Source organism: Glycine soja, chromosome 7, assembly GCF_004193775.1.
Source record: "Glycine soja cultivar W05 chromosome 7, ASM419377v2, whole genome shotgun sequence".
Classification (NCBI taxonomy): domain Eukaryota; kingdom Viridiplantae; phylum Streptophyta; class Magnoliopsida; order Fabales; family Fabaceae; genus Glycine; species Glycine soja.
The window spans coordinates 5,385,432-5,397,905 of NC_041008.1; the positions used below are offsets into that span (position 1 = coordinate 5,385,432).

Sequence of the window (12,474 nt, forward strand, 5' to 3'; positions counted from 1 at the left end):
ATAGAGTCTAGTTTAATTTGTTGAATAAGATGTCTAAGTTATTGTAAATTTTTTTATCTTATTTTTTATTTCTACAAATTAAAAAAAAACATAACCTATTTCATTACAAACTATTATTAACAACACTTCCGTAAGCTGAAGCATATTTTAATAGTTAATCAAGTCTAAAATTGTTACAAACATTATCTACTCCTGCTTCTACATAATACCTTGATAAAAATATTTGCAAACTGCTTTCTATCCATACATGACTAGTAAAATAAAGATTGGTGCACTAGCCCATATCTGTTCAAGTTCACCTCATCATGCATCGTCATGTTCAAGTAACTTGTCCTTGTCATCATTTAAAAAAAAAAAAAAAAACTGAAGCTATTAATCAAGACATTCGAAGCTTGCAAAGGGGGTGAGCATCTCTGAAGTATTGGAGCAATAGGAGAGGATATTACAAATTTGATTGGGCTAATTTGTTAATTTTAAAGAGATGAGAAGGTAAAATTTCCGTTCTAGTATTTTTCTAACTTGATAATTTTATAAAATGAAAAATAAAATAAAATAATATTGGAGTGCATTATTATAAATTATATCCCAATCATTTATTTTTTTTATAAATATTATCTAACTCTTAAACTTTTTTTATGAAAAAAAAACTTTTATATTTCCCTCTAAATCCACCCCCAAATGGAATCATATTCATTTTTTCCCCTCTCTATTCTTTTAAAATAATTAAAATAGAGATAATGCACATAACAGTGTAATTTACAAATTACTCGTCGATAAAGTCCTTTCATGGACAACAGAAATTAAACCTACGTCCTTTTTGGACTGAGTTATTTCTTATTAATTGGACTAATGTTTATTGATATTAAAATAAATTTCAAAAATGAATAAGTGCACACATGTTTAAAATAAATATTGTACCGATAAGATATGCTTTAATTCATTTTTTTATCAATTGCTTTTTGTTTTAGAGAAATATAATTATATTAACTCACTGAGGATAGAAGGTTCGATACATGAAGAATTATGATCAAAATATTACAAACAAGCAAAAGATCCAGATGCCCTCGTCTAACAATGTACAACTAAATTGGCTTGACGGCTTACAATCTGACTACCAAGGAACGACAAGAACAACTCAATAATTTAATGATAATATAAATTATTATAAGCTGCATAAGAATTAAACTCATTAGCCTTGTAACAATTATTTTAACTTAAAAGTAAAAATTAAGCATGCATCAAGCCTACCCTTCTATCATTATATCTTAAAGATGATATACACAACAATTTTTTAAAAAAAAAACACCATGTACAAGTGCTTTAACTCCTAAAGGCTACAACAACAATCTTAAAAGGCCATTAAATATTTCAAATTAATTAAGATGCTATGCTATTTTTTTTTTATGTAGACCACTTGATATGCTTTAATCGCCATATATAAGAATACTTTTTATACAAGTCCTTACATTATAAAAGATATGTTCCAACATAAAAAATTTATATCCTGATTCCTATTTATAGGTTGATTTACTTGTCTTAAAATTGTAAAATTTGAAGTGGCTAATTTGTGAATTTTTAAAAATTGTAAAATGTCGCCATGTAAAGACTACAGTGAAAGTATCAATTAAGGAACTGAATTTAACTTTTTAAGATTATGTAAATCTGGACTAAATTTATCCTGAAAAATTATAGCTGTATATTTTTTAATTGCCGATAAAAAAAAAAAGGGCAACCGTTCGTAAAACCAAAACACTTCCTGCTAGAAATAAAGCGTATAGCATCAAAGTATGGTAAAACATCAATTCAGGCTAACACGAAACTGACAAAAAAAACGGCTACCCCAACTTCAAAAATAGTATCCAAAATTTCGGACCTAGAAAATAAACAGTACATGTAAATAAATTTTCAAGAAAATGACTCCCTAGACGCAAAATAAGATAGTTTCTAGTTGTGCAACGATGATACGGAATCTTCAATGAACTTTCACTCATCATCTTCATCGTTATCAGCAGCAGAGTTGAGAGATGCCACACGTGCAATCAACTTAGCCTTCCTCTCCTCATAAGTCAGCTTCTTCAAGTTGTACCTGCAGAAAGAGGCAGAGCAGATACTCTCAGGAACATTCTCCAATCAGTAAATACCAAAAGCTAAGTTACCAATCCAAAATTTCTAAAAGTCAAACAAAAACGGTCATGCCCAATATAGAACATAAATAGCTGAAAATCACTGCTGGAAATCAAGAATCTAGTATTATTCTAGTTCAAGTCAAAACTCATTTTTACCTCTTGTGCTCCTTCGGGAGCTGCTTATCAGATTTCTTAAGAGTAGGATCAGCACGAATGGCGGCATGAACCTTCTTATACAGTGCCTCAATACCATCAGCTTCTATCCCACGCTTGATGTATTCACTGAAGTGTGACTGGTATTTCTCTGGTTCATCTTCAGCCAAGATCTGCAGAAAATATAAAATAAGGTTGTCTAACAACTAGCTAAAAATCCAAATATTGCATTAAACAACACAAGACTGATACAAAATAAAATCTTCTCTCATGCCTTCATATAGGCAGCAACATGTCCACCAAAAACATATTTGCGATGAACCTCAGCATCAAGCTCCTTCTTTTCCTTATCAAACCCAGCAAACCTCTTATCACTGTGAGGAATATCCAACCCCCCATCCAGAGCTCCCTGTAAACAATCACAGATTATTCAATTTGATCAACCATTAAAAAAAAATCACACTGATTAACATTACAGTATGATAGATTACCTTAAGGGCACCAAACACACGGTTACCGGTTGTAGTCCTAATAAGACCAACATCAAGGAGAGCACGGAATGGCCTCCTGCTCTCAGCAGGTTCCACGGAATAATCCTCTCCAGTAGCCTGAAAAAAAATAAGATACAACTCATTAGCTTACACAGCCAAAAGAAAGGCACTCGCTGGGGCACAAACAGCATAGCAAACTCATAAATACCTCAACATTTCCTTCATACTCCTCATCCATTTCAAGTGTTTTGAGGACTCTTCGGGCCAACAGGAGACCAGTGCAATAAGCTGGACACGGATATTAAAACATAAGACCAAAGATAAAAAGAAAAAACAAATATAAAAAACTGAGAAAGTTGGGGGTGGGTGGAGCGAATTTCTCATGAACAAAGTACCTGCAGCATAATTTGTAAGCCCTACTTCAAGACCATATCGTGGCAGCTCATGTGCATATGCTGCAGCAAGAACAATATCGCCAGCAATGCTAGCAGATATTATTTGTGCAACAATGTCCTTGTTGCTCTAGTAAATAGGTCAAGGTTTACACTCACAGGAAAAGCATATTTAATCATTCATATGCCATACCAAAGGCATAAATAAAATAATAAACAAATATTAAGTACATATGTATATTTGCAAGAATGCTGGCAACATTGATTTTAAACAAAATTATTTTTGTTAAATTGATTTTCAAGAAAAGTGATAGTGATTTATTACTTGAAGTTTTATACTGAAAGACACAGAAGCTACTTTTATCACTTCTAGTCAAATATATGTTTTTGAGGCAAAATCATTTTTACCTAGCAATAACCAATCTATATTTTTACTAAATCAAGTTTAATTGCAGTAATAATCAGTTATCGTTATTCCCATTCACTAAACCATCGCTCCAGGCCTGAATTAACCTAATTAAGATACCAATAAACAAAAGGATACAAAGCGAACAACAAATCGGTATTTCGGAGTGTTATATTTGTTCTTGTCCTGATTAATCAACCGAATCCTGGCACGGTAATCGGTTTTTCCCTCTGCAGGTAACAGAATCACCGTTACTAACAGAGTATTCAACATTGAACATGACAAAACAAAAGTATTCAACATTGAACATGACAAAACAAAAGTATTCAACATTGAACATGACAAAACAAAATAGGCGAATATGATAACCTCTTCTTCTCTTGAACTTGACTTGATATCTCTTGAAGTAGGCTTTTGATTTCTGAGCCTTGACGTACACCTTTAATATGAACCCAAGACAATGTTGATACTTATCATGTCATAGAAAAAAATGCATAGGCCATATAGCAACATAGCATGCAAAGCCTTCGTTTCAAACCGATCCATTAGAAGCTACCAAACTCATAAAAACTCAGAAAATAAAAAACCTAACGGGTAGCTAAAAGGGGCACTCATGGAAGTAACAGCAAGAAACAAAACCCCACCATAAGTGAGAACCTTTCCTTCCATTAAAACTACCAAAAAAACTTAACGCTCAAATTCCATATGAATGCAAAACATGGGAACATAGCTTGAATAAAAAATGGATAACTAAAATTCAGATTCTGCAAAATAACAAAGTATGCTACAGAGACGATAGAAGAGGGATCCGAAACGCACCATTGCTGCTGTGAAACTCGACCTCTTCCCCAAAAGTGACGGAAAGAAAGGAGTGAGAGTAAATTAGGGTTAGGATTTATTTATATTATGTTTGTTTGGTGGATTGGCTCAGAAGAGGTTTTGGGTTTTATTAGCCCGAATAAGTTTTTTGGGTTTTGGGCTATGTTGGGCCATTTAGCTTGATTTTACTATTAATACCCTTATATGTTTTAGCTATTCTTATTTATTAACTTTGATTATTCATTTTTTTTTTTTTTGTTGATATGAAAAAATGTTCATTTAGAATTTGATCTATGGGACTTTCTAGGGGTGAAAATGCCCTTTTTCACGGATTAGCAATTCGTATATTCATCCAAATGAGTTTTTTTTCTTACGAGTTAAGGATCTGTATGAGTTTTTTTTCTTACGAGTTAACGATCTGTATGAGTTTTTTTTTTATGTATTGCTAATCTGTATGTGGCCCATAAGATTTTTTTTATTTTTTTATTTTTGAATATAATTTATGATTTAATTTAAAATTAATGCTCCAAGAAGAAATCAAACTTGTATTACACACATTATTAATAGAATACTCAAACCAACCGAGCTAATAGACACATTATAATATAAATAAATAATGTCGTTATATATAACTCCAAAATTTCTGATTTATATTTAATGTATATGTAAATTTACATAATAAATTTTGTGATGATTATTTTTTATATAATAATTAATATATTTACATATATAAATTACAAATAAAAATGATAGGTTTAATAAGTATTTACAGATGTAAAAGAATATCAAATTTATTTAATTATCAATTGCTATAAAAACATCTAAATTCATTATTCAATTAAATATCATATTTATTTAACTTTTAATCATTATAATAAATATCTCAATCATTACCTTAAACAAATAATCTTATCATATTTTAAATTTTGGTTTTCATATTTTTTATAACTAACAAAAATATATTTTTAAATTTAATTTCAATCATTATCTTAAACTAACAACCTTATCATATTTTAAATATTAATTTTTAATTTCAATATTTTTATAACTACAAAATCAAATATATTTTTAAATTTAATTTCAAGATTTTTTTTCGTGAATACATTCTCTTTCTTGTTTTTTTTTCAATATACATTACTTTACAATTTAATTCCTAATGTATACTACTTTAAACTTTGTGTTTTGATTAACACCACTCAGCAAATGAATGTGACCCTTTTTGTTTGTTTTTAAATTTAAAATATTATAAAATATAAATGTTATATTATATAAAATTTTTAATTGATTTTAAAATTAATTATTTATTAAATTAAATTTTATAATTTTGGTTTTTATTTTTTTAAAAGAAAAATATACCAAGGATCACGTTCGTTAATCAAAACACAAAATTCAAACTTCAAAGTAGTGTACATTAGGAATTAACTTACAAAATGATGTATATTGAAAAAAAAAACACGAAAGAGTGTGTGTTCATGGAAAAAAACCTTAATTTCAATTATTATCTTAAACTAACAATCTTATCATATTTTAAATTTTGGTTTCAATATTTTTTTATAACTAATAAATCAAATATATTTTTAAATTTGATTTCAATCATTATTGTAAACTAACAATCTTATCATATTTTTAATTTTGGTTTTAATATCTTTTATAACTTTTAAATCAAATATATTTTTAAATTTCATTTCAATCATTAAAGTGAAGGGTATTTTTGTCATTTTATTCAACTTGTTGAATGCTCCAACAAAAATGTTGGGTGTACCAGATAACTCCCTTAATCTATATGTGCCTTCTTTGTGACACTTTTCTATGGGGAGACATCCAATAGAGTTCAAAAATTAATGCTATTGTCAAATTTTCTAATTCAACGATTCTGTAAAAAAATTACACTAAAAGTGAAACTAAATATAATTCATATTTTTAATCAAAATTTGTTTCAGAATCTCAAGATGCATCTTGGTCTTAGTATGAAAAGTATTGATTTGTTTGTGCTGAATGAAACATATTGAAAAAGAGAAAGAATAAAAAAATGAGGTTTTTATTGTTCATTATAAGAGAAAATGAAAAAAAAAAAGAAAAGAAAAGATGAATTTTCTTTTCCTTTGTTTGATTCTATAAAAAATGAGAAGAAAAAAATATAAATTTATAAAAAGACATGAATACCCTTAAATATTATTTACCAACAAAGTTAAATAAATAAATTAACATATACTATTTTGAAAATGACATAAAACTAAAGTTGCTAAATAAAATGATAAAATAATTATTTCACGAACTAGGTTAAAATAATAAAAAATAAGCTTATAAAAAATAAAATAAAAATAATTTTAACTTTTTATTAACATAAAAATTAATACTTTTATAAAAAAAATAATTTAATTTAAATGCAAAAATTTTAAAATAGAAAACGCTCAAACAAATAAGATACAATTATAAAATAGCGTATGATTTACACAAGATTCATACAAAATTAAGCTATTGTTTAACATAATATTCAAGATACATAAAATATAATTACTATTCTTTATTTATATTTTCGTTAAACTTCTCTACATAAATTCTTACGTGTCAGGAACAGTGTGCACCAATTCTTATATTAATAGTGTGAGACCTAATTTTTAGTTGCCAAAAAATAAATAATATACAAATTGCATGATTGCATTTTGTACCATCCTAATTAATGTCATTGACTATCATACCATCATACATAACAGTTTAAGTTATCCTTCCAAAATGTGAGGTAGCTACTGTTCTCCCATCAGCAAATGTGCTTTTCATGATGTTCTTTTATATTAAACAAAATTTCATCTTTTTTTTTTCACATCTATAATCGAAAACAATTTTCTTTCACCTTCCCACCATATGACTTACTGTACTGAGTCGCTTCACTTTTTAATTATGGAGTGACACTTTCCTTATACTAACCACAACTACACTCTTTATCTTCAAACCTATCCAATATTGTGTGTAGTGAACTACAGTGTAAAGATTGGCTCTCATATCCTCGTGTAATATCAATCATGTGTGTAATGACCAATTGTATACAGCAAAAGATAGGCCCTCACCATTCACATGATCATGATCTGAATTTTGTGCGTTCCTTGTACCAATTACTCATCAAGATTCAAACAAGGAAATTGATTACCAATAGGCCAATAAAACTACCATCTAACACCTAAGTTGCATGTAACTTCTTTACAAGTATTAAAGTGTTAAGTTCACAATGCATGTAACTTCTTTATATGTATTAAGGTGTTAAGTTCACACGTTCTTAAAGGATTATATACACAGACAATGTCTCTCGTGTGGATGTAGAAAAAAAAATCATCCATCAACTCCTGCCTCATCCTTTCAAAAAATATGTGTGCAGCATCTCAATCAATACCTTGTTTAGATTGTTAAAATGTCAAGAATTCTAACCAAAAATAAAGAAAGAACTAGGAATGATGAATAGAAGAAACCAACTCTCACAATCAATAAAGGATTTAAGGATGCAAGCCCGAGTCTTAATCTATATGTATTGTGGATATAATTTTTTTTTACATAAAAACATCCAATACAAATTTTGACTTAGAATTATTATTGAATGATGGTGTAAATTCATATTGAATCTAAATTAAATTCAAATTTTCAACTAATTTTTTATCATTATATCATGATCCATCTTGATGTCAGTAAGAAAACATTGTTATATTTTTTTTCTTAATGAAATACATTGATATAATATATCTATTTCTCTCTATAAATTGTACTAGCTTAATTAATTAATGGAATAGAATACAAAACATAAAAGAATCCTCATGGTGGAAAGCGTTTAGCAGTTTTGTTTATCAACACGAAATTTTTATACGAATTCAGGCGAATTCAAAAGTAGACAATCAAATCATTTCTTAACCAATCAAGTAGTTAACGTGCATACCCGTCTTAGCTTGTAGAGATGTGTATTAACATAAGGAGGTAAGGGGAAAATCAACTAAATTATTCCTAACATTAGCGCATATACATTTCTATAAAAATAGACTATACCAACATTTTAATACGCATTTCTTCACTCATTCCCCTAACATTGTTTTTATTTAATAAAATAAATAAAATAAAATTGGTTGTGTCTGCCTGTCTATGCATAAATTTTCTAAGTTAACAGGTTATACGATGTACAATAATCACCACTTACCAGACAATCACAAATTAGGATCACACGTTAAAAAATTTATAGTAGAGAAAACAAAGTAGTTTTGCTTTTCTAGTTGTAGGAGTAGCACCTAAAACGCATATCTAACGTAGAGAAAATATTACGAATGTTTGTGTAATCTAGCTTACAATAAACTTAACTAAATTTTCGAACAGAATCATTTGTCAAAAGTTTCAAAATACGATTTGTTACTATTTTGAAACGCGCAATATTCATTTAGAAAATTAAACTACAATTTCAGTTTCTAAAATGATAGAATCAATTAAAATTAAGAAAAAACCTCCCAAGATCAAAGGACCTGGCAACCCAATTCGTACCATGTGATTCAACAAGTAATTCATTGGTTAAACCATTAATTTCAGTACCATGAACCCAATCACAGAACCCATTTAGAGAAATTAACTTTTCTTTTGGTAAATGCTTTATAAATTAATTACTCCAAGTTATAACGGTGACCGATGCAGATTAGTTACCCATTAACCAGACAATCACAACTTACGTTAACAAAAACTGATTTTATACGAACATTGCTCGAGTGAAAGTAGTGAACCATAAAAACAAGGTAAAACTTCAAATTCAAACTAACCCGAAATTGACCAAAATTAAGGCTTACTCAACTCCAAAAAAAGTATCCAAATTTTGGGCCTAGAAATAAACAGGCAGGCAAATAAATTTTCAAGAAAATGATTCTGTAGATACCAAATAAGATAGTTTCTACTAGTGTAGCCATGAGAAGGCATCTGCAATGAACTTTCACTCATCATCTTCATCATTATCAGCAGCAGAGTTGAGAGCTGCCACACGTGAAATCAACTTAGCCTTCCTCTCCTCATATGTCAGCTTCTTTAAGTTGTACCTGCAGAAAGAGGCAGATACTCTCAGGAACATTCTCCTTTCAGTAGATATACCAAAAGCTACGTTACCAATCCAAAACTTCTAAAAGTCAAACAAAAACATATGGTCACACCCAATATAGCACATAAACAGCTGAAAAGAAGGCCATGCCAGCAACAGGTCCAAATCATTGCTGGAAATCAAATGACAAAATAGATACATTTCAAGGATCTATTATTATTCTAGTTCAAGTCAAAACTCATTTTTACCTCTTGTGCTCCTTCGGGGTCTGCTTATCAGATTTCTTGAGAGTAGGATCAGCCCGGATGGCAGCATGAACATTTTTATACAGTGCCTCAATACCATCAGCTTCTATCCCACGCTTGATGTATTCACTGAAGTGTGACTGGTATTTCTCTGGTTCATCTTCCGCCAAGATCTGCAGAAAATATAAAATAAGGTTGTCAACAACAAGATGAAAAATTGCATTAAACAACACAGAAGACTGATACAAAATAAAATCTTTTCTCGTGCCTTCATATAGGCAGCAACATGTCCACCAAAAACATATTTCCGATGAACCTCTGCATCAAGCTCCTTCTTCTCCTTATCAAACCCAGCAAACCTCTTGTCACTGTGAGGAATATCCAACCCCCCATCCAGAGCTCCCTGTAAACAATCACAGATTATTCAATTTGATCAACCATTAAAACAAAATCACACTGATTAACATTACAGTATGATAGATTACCTTAAGGGCACCAAACACACGGTTACCGGTTGTAGTCCTAATAAGACCAACATCAAGGAGAGCACGGAATGGCCTCCTGCTCTCAGCAGGTTCCACGGAATAATCCTCTCCAGTAGCCTGAAAAAAAATAAGATACAACTCATTAGCTTACACAGCTGAAAGAAAGGCACTCGCTCGGGCACAAAAGGCATAGCAGACTCATAAATACCTCAACATTTCCTTCATACTCCTCATCCATTTCAAGTGTTTTGAGGACTCTTCGGGCCAACAGGAGACCAGTGCAATAAGCTGGACACGGATATTAAAACATAAGACCAAAGATAAAAAGAAAAAACAAATATAAAAAACTGAGAAAGATGGGGGTGGGTGGAGGGAATTTCTCATGAACAAAGTACCTGCAGCATAATTTGTAAGCCCTACTTCAAGACCATATCGTGGCAGCTCATGTGCATATGCTGCAGCAAGAACAATATCGCCAGCAATGCTAGCAGATATTATTTGTGCAACAATGTCCTTGTTGCTCTAGTAAATAGGTCAAGGTTTACACTCACAGGAAAAGCATATTTAATCATTCATATGCCATACCAAAGGCATAAATAAAATAATAAACAAATATTAAGTACATATGTATATTTGCAAGAATGCTGGCAACATTGATTTTAAACAAAATTATTTTTGTTAAATTGATTTTCAAGAAAAGTGATAGTGATTTATTACTTGATGTTTTATACTGAAAGACACAGAAGCTACTTTTATCACTTCTAGTCAAATCTATGTTTTGAGGCAAAATCATTTTTACCTAGCAATAACCAATCTATATTTTTACTAAATCAAGTTTAATTGCAGTAATAATCAATTATCGTTATTCCCATTCACTAAACCATCGCTCCATGCCTGAATTAACCTAATTAAGATATCAATAAACAAAAGGATACAAAGCGAACAACAAATCGGTATTTCGGAGTGTTATATTTGTTCTTGTCCTGATTAATCAACCGAATCCTGGCACGGTAATCGGTTTTTCCCTCTGCAGGTAACAGAATCACCGTTACTAACAGAGTATTCAACATTGAACATGACAAAACAAAATAGGCGAATATGATAACCTCTTCTTCTCTTGAACTTGACTTGATATCTCTTGAAGTAGGCTTTTGATTTCTGAGCCTTGACGTACACCTTTAATATGAACCCAAGACAATGTTGATACTTATCATGCCATAGAAAAAAATGCATAGGCCATATAACAACATAGCATGCAAAGCCTTCGTTTCAAACCGATCCATTAGAAGCTACCAAACGCATAAAAACTCAGAAAATAAAAAACCTAACGGGTAGCTAAAAGGGGCACTCATGGAAGTAACAGCAAGAAACAAAACCCCACCATAAGTGAGAACCTTTCCTTCCATTAAAACTACCTAAAAAACTTAACGTCCAAATTCCATATGAATGCAAAACATGGGAACATAGCTTGAATAAAAAATGTATAACTAAAATTCAGATTCTGCAAAATAACAAAGCATGCTACAGAGAAGATAGAGGAGGGATCCGAAACGCACCATTGCTGCTGTGAAACTCGACCTCTTCTCCCAAGAGTGACCAGAAGGAGTGAGAGCAAATTTAGGGTTAGGGTTTATTTATAGTATGTTTGTTTGGTGGATTGGGTCAGAAGAGGTTTCGAGTTTTATTGGCCCGGATAAGTTTTGGGTTTTGGACTATGTTGGGCTCTTTAGCTTGGTTTTACTATTAATACCCTACTATGTTTTAACTATTAAATGTTCTGGTTGTCATAGAGCTTTTGCACATTTTCGTTAATCCATAAACAAGATCTATATAGACACATAGACCCATGAATCCATACATCTCGATCGAAAAAGAATCGAAATTGATGAATATCTCTCTCGAAACAAACGAAAAAAAAACAAAAACATAAATCATGGATCAATTAAACCCTCCCGGGGCTTGCTTAAGAATGAGAAAGAGGAATCTTATGTAAATACCACAGAATAAGGTTTGGTCATGTGTGGAGAGAATAATTACTCTTGAATTATTAGTTGGGTTATAAGTTGTATTTTACTTTTTTGTTGATATGACAAAATGTTCATTTAAGGTTTAATCTATTTAATCTATATGTGCGGTCGTTGTAATACTGTTCTATGCAGAGACATCAAATAGAAATTCAAAAATTCATGCTATTGTCAAATTTTCTAATTCAACGGTTGTATAAAAAAATTACACTAGAAGTGAAATTAAATATAATTCATATTTTTAATCAAATTCGCAACGAAGATAAAAGATATCACGCTGCACCCT

General features: G+C 30.5%; 2 protein-coding genes across 3 annotated transcripts; both read right to left on the reverse strand.

Moving 5' to 3' along the window:
* Positions 1–1,739: 1,739 nt before the first annotated feature.
* LOC114418346 (60S ribosomal protein L5) lies at positions 1,740–4,474 on the reverse strand. 2 transcript variants are annotated; one of them, XM_028383644.1, is made up of 9 exons: positions 4,388–4,474; positions 3,938–4,007; positions 3,707–3,798; positions 3,166–3,292; positions 2,979–3,058; positions 2,771–2,887; positions 2,554–2,688; positions 2,283–2,452; positions 1,740–2,086 (listed from the first exon to the last, which is right to left on the reverse strand). In XM_028383644.1, the coding sequence occupies exons 1-9, from the start codon at positions 4,388–4,390 to the stop codon at positions 1,984–1,986; spliced, it is 897 nt and encodes a 298-aa protein (XP_028239445.1). In that variant the 5' UTR covers positions 4,391–4,474; the 3' UTR covers positions 1,740–1,983. The 2 variants fall into 2 exon arrangements, with proteins under 2 accessions (XP_028239445.1, XP_028239446.1); XM_028383645.1 differs by having other exon boundaries at positions 3,707–3,846; positions 3,907–4,007; positions 4,388–4,435.
* Positions 4,475–9,074: 4,600 nt separating this feature from the next.
* On the reverse strand, positions 9,075–11,874 carry LOC114418345 (60S ribosomal protein L5-like). Its single transcript, XM_028383643.1, has 9 exons — positions 11,721–11,874; positions 11,271–11,340; positions 11,100–11,191; positions 10,560–10,686; positions 10,373–10,452; positions 10,165–10,281; positions 9,948–10,082; positions 9,683–9,852; positions 9,075–9,435 (listed from the first exon to the last, which is right to left on the reverse strand). Exons 1-9 carry the CDS (start codon positions 11,721–11,723, stop codon positions 9,333–9,335), a joined length of 897 nt encoding a protein of 298 aa, XP_028239444.1. The 5' UTR covers positions 11,724–11,874; the 3' UTR covers positions 9,075–9,332.
* Positions 11,875–12,474: the final 600 nt, after the last annotated feature.

What these genes read in the sequence shown, in the direction of transcription:
- LOC114418346 (XM_028383644.1), bottom strand. An exon ending in GTGTGTTTGGTGCCCTTAAG is followed by an intron (nt 2,689 to 2,770) that starts GTAATCTATCAT and finishes GATTGTTTACAG; the next exon opens with GGAGCTCTGGATGGGGGGTT. An exon ending in CTCCCGAAGGAGCACAAGAG is followed by an intron (nt 2,087 to 2,282) that starts GTAAAAATGAGT and finishes CTCTTTCTGCAG; the next exon opens with GTACAACTTGAAGAAGCTGA.
- LOC114418345 (XM_028383643.1), bottom strand. An exon ending in GTGTGTTTGGTGCCCTTAAG is followed by an intron (nt 10,083 to 10,164) that starts GTAATCTATCAT and finishes GATTGTTTACAG; the next exon opens with GGAGCTCTGGATGGGGGGTT. An exon ending in ATGTTGCTGCCTATATGAAG is followed by an intron (nt 9,853 to 9,947) that starts GCACGAGAAAAG and finishes TATTTTCTGCAG; the next exon opens with ATCTTGGCGGAAGATGAACC.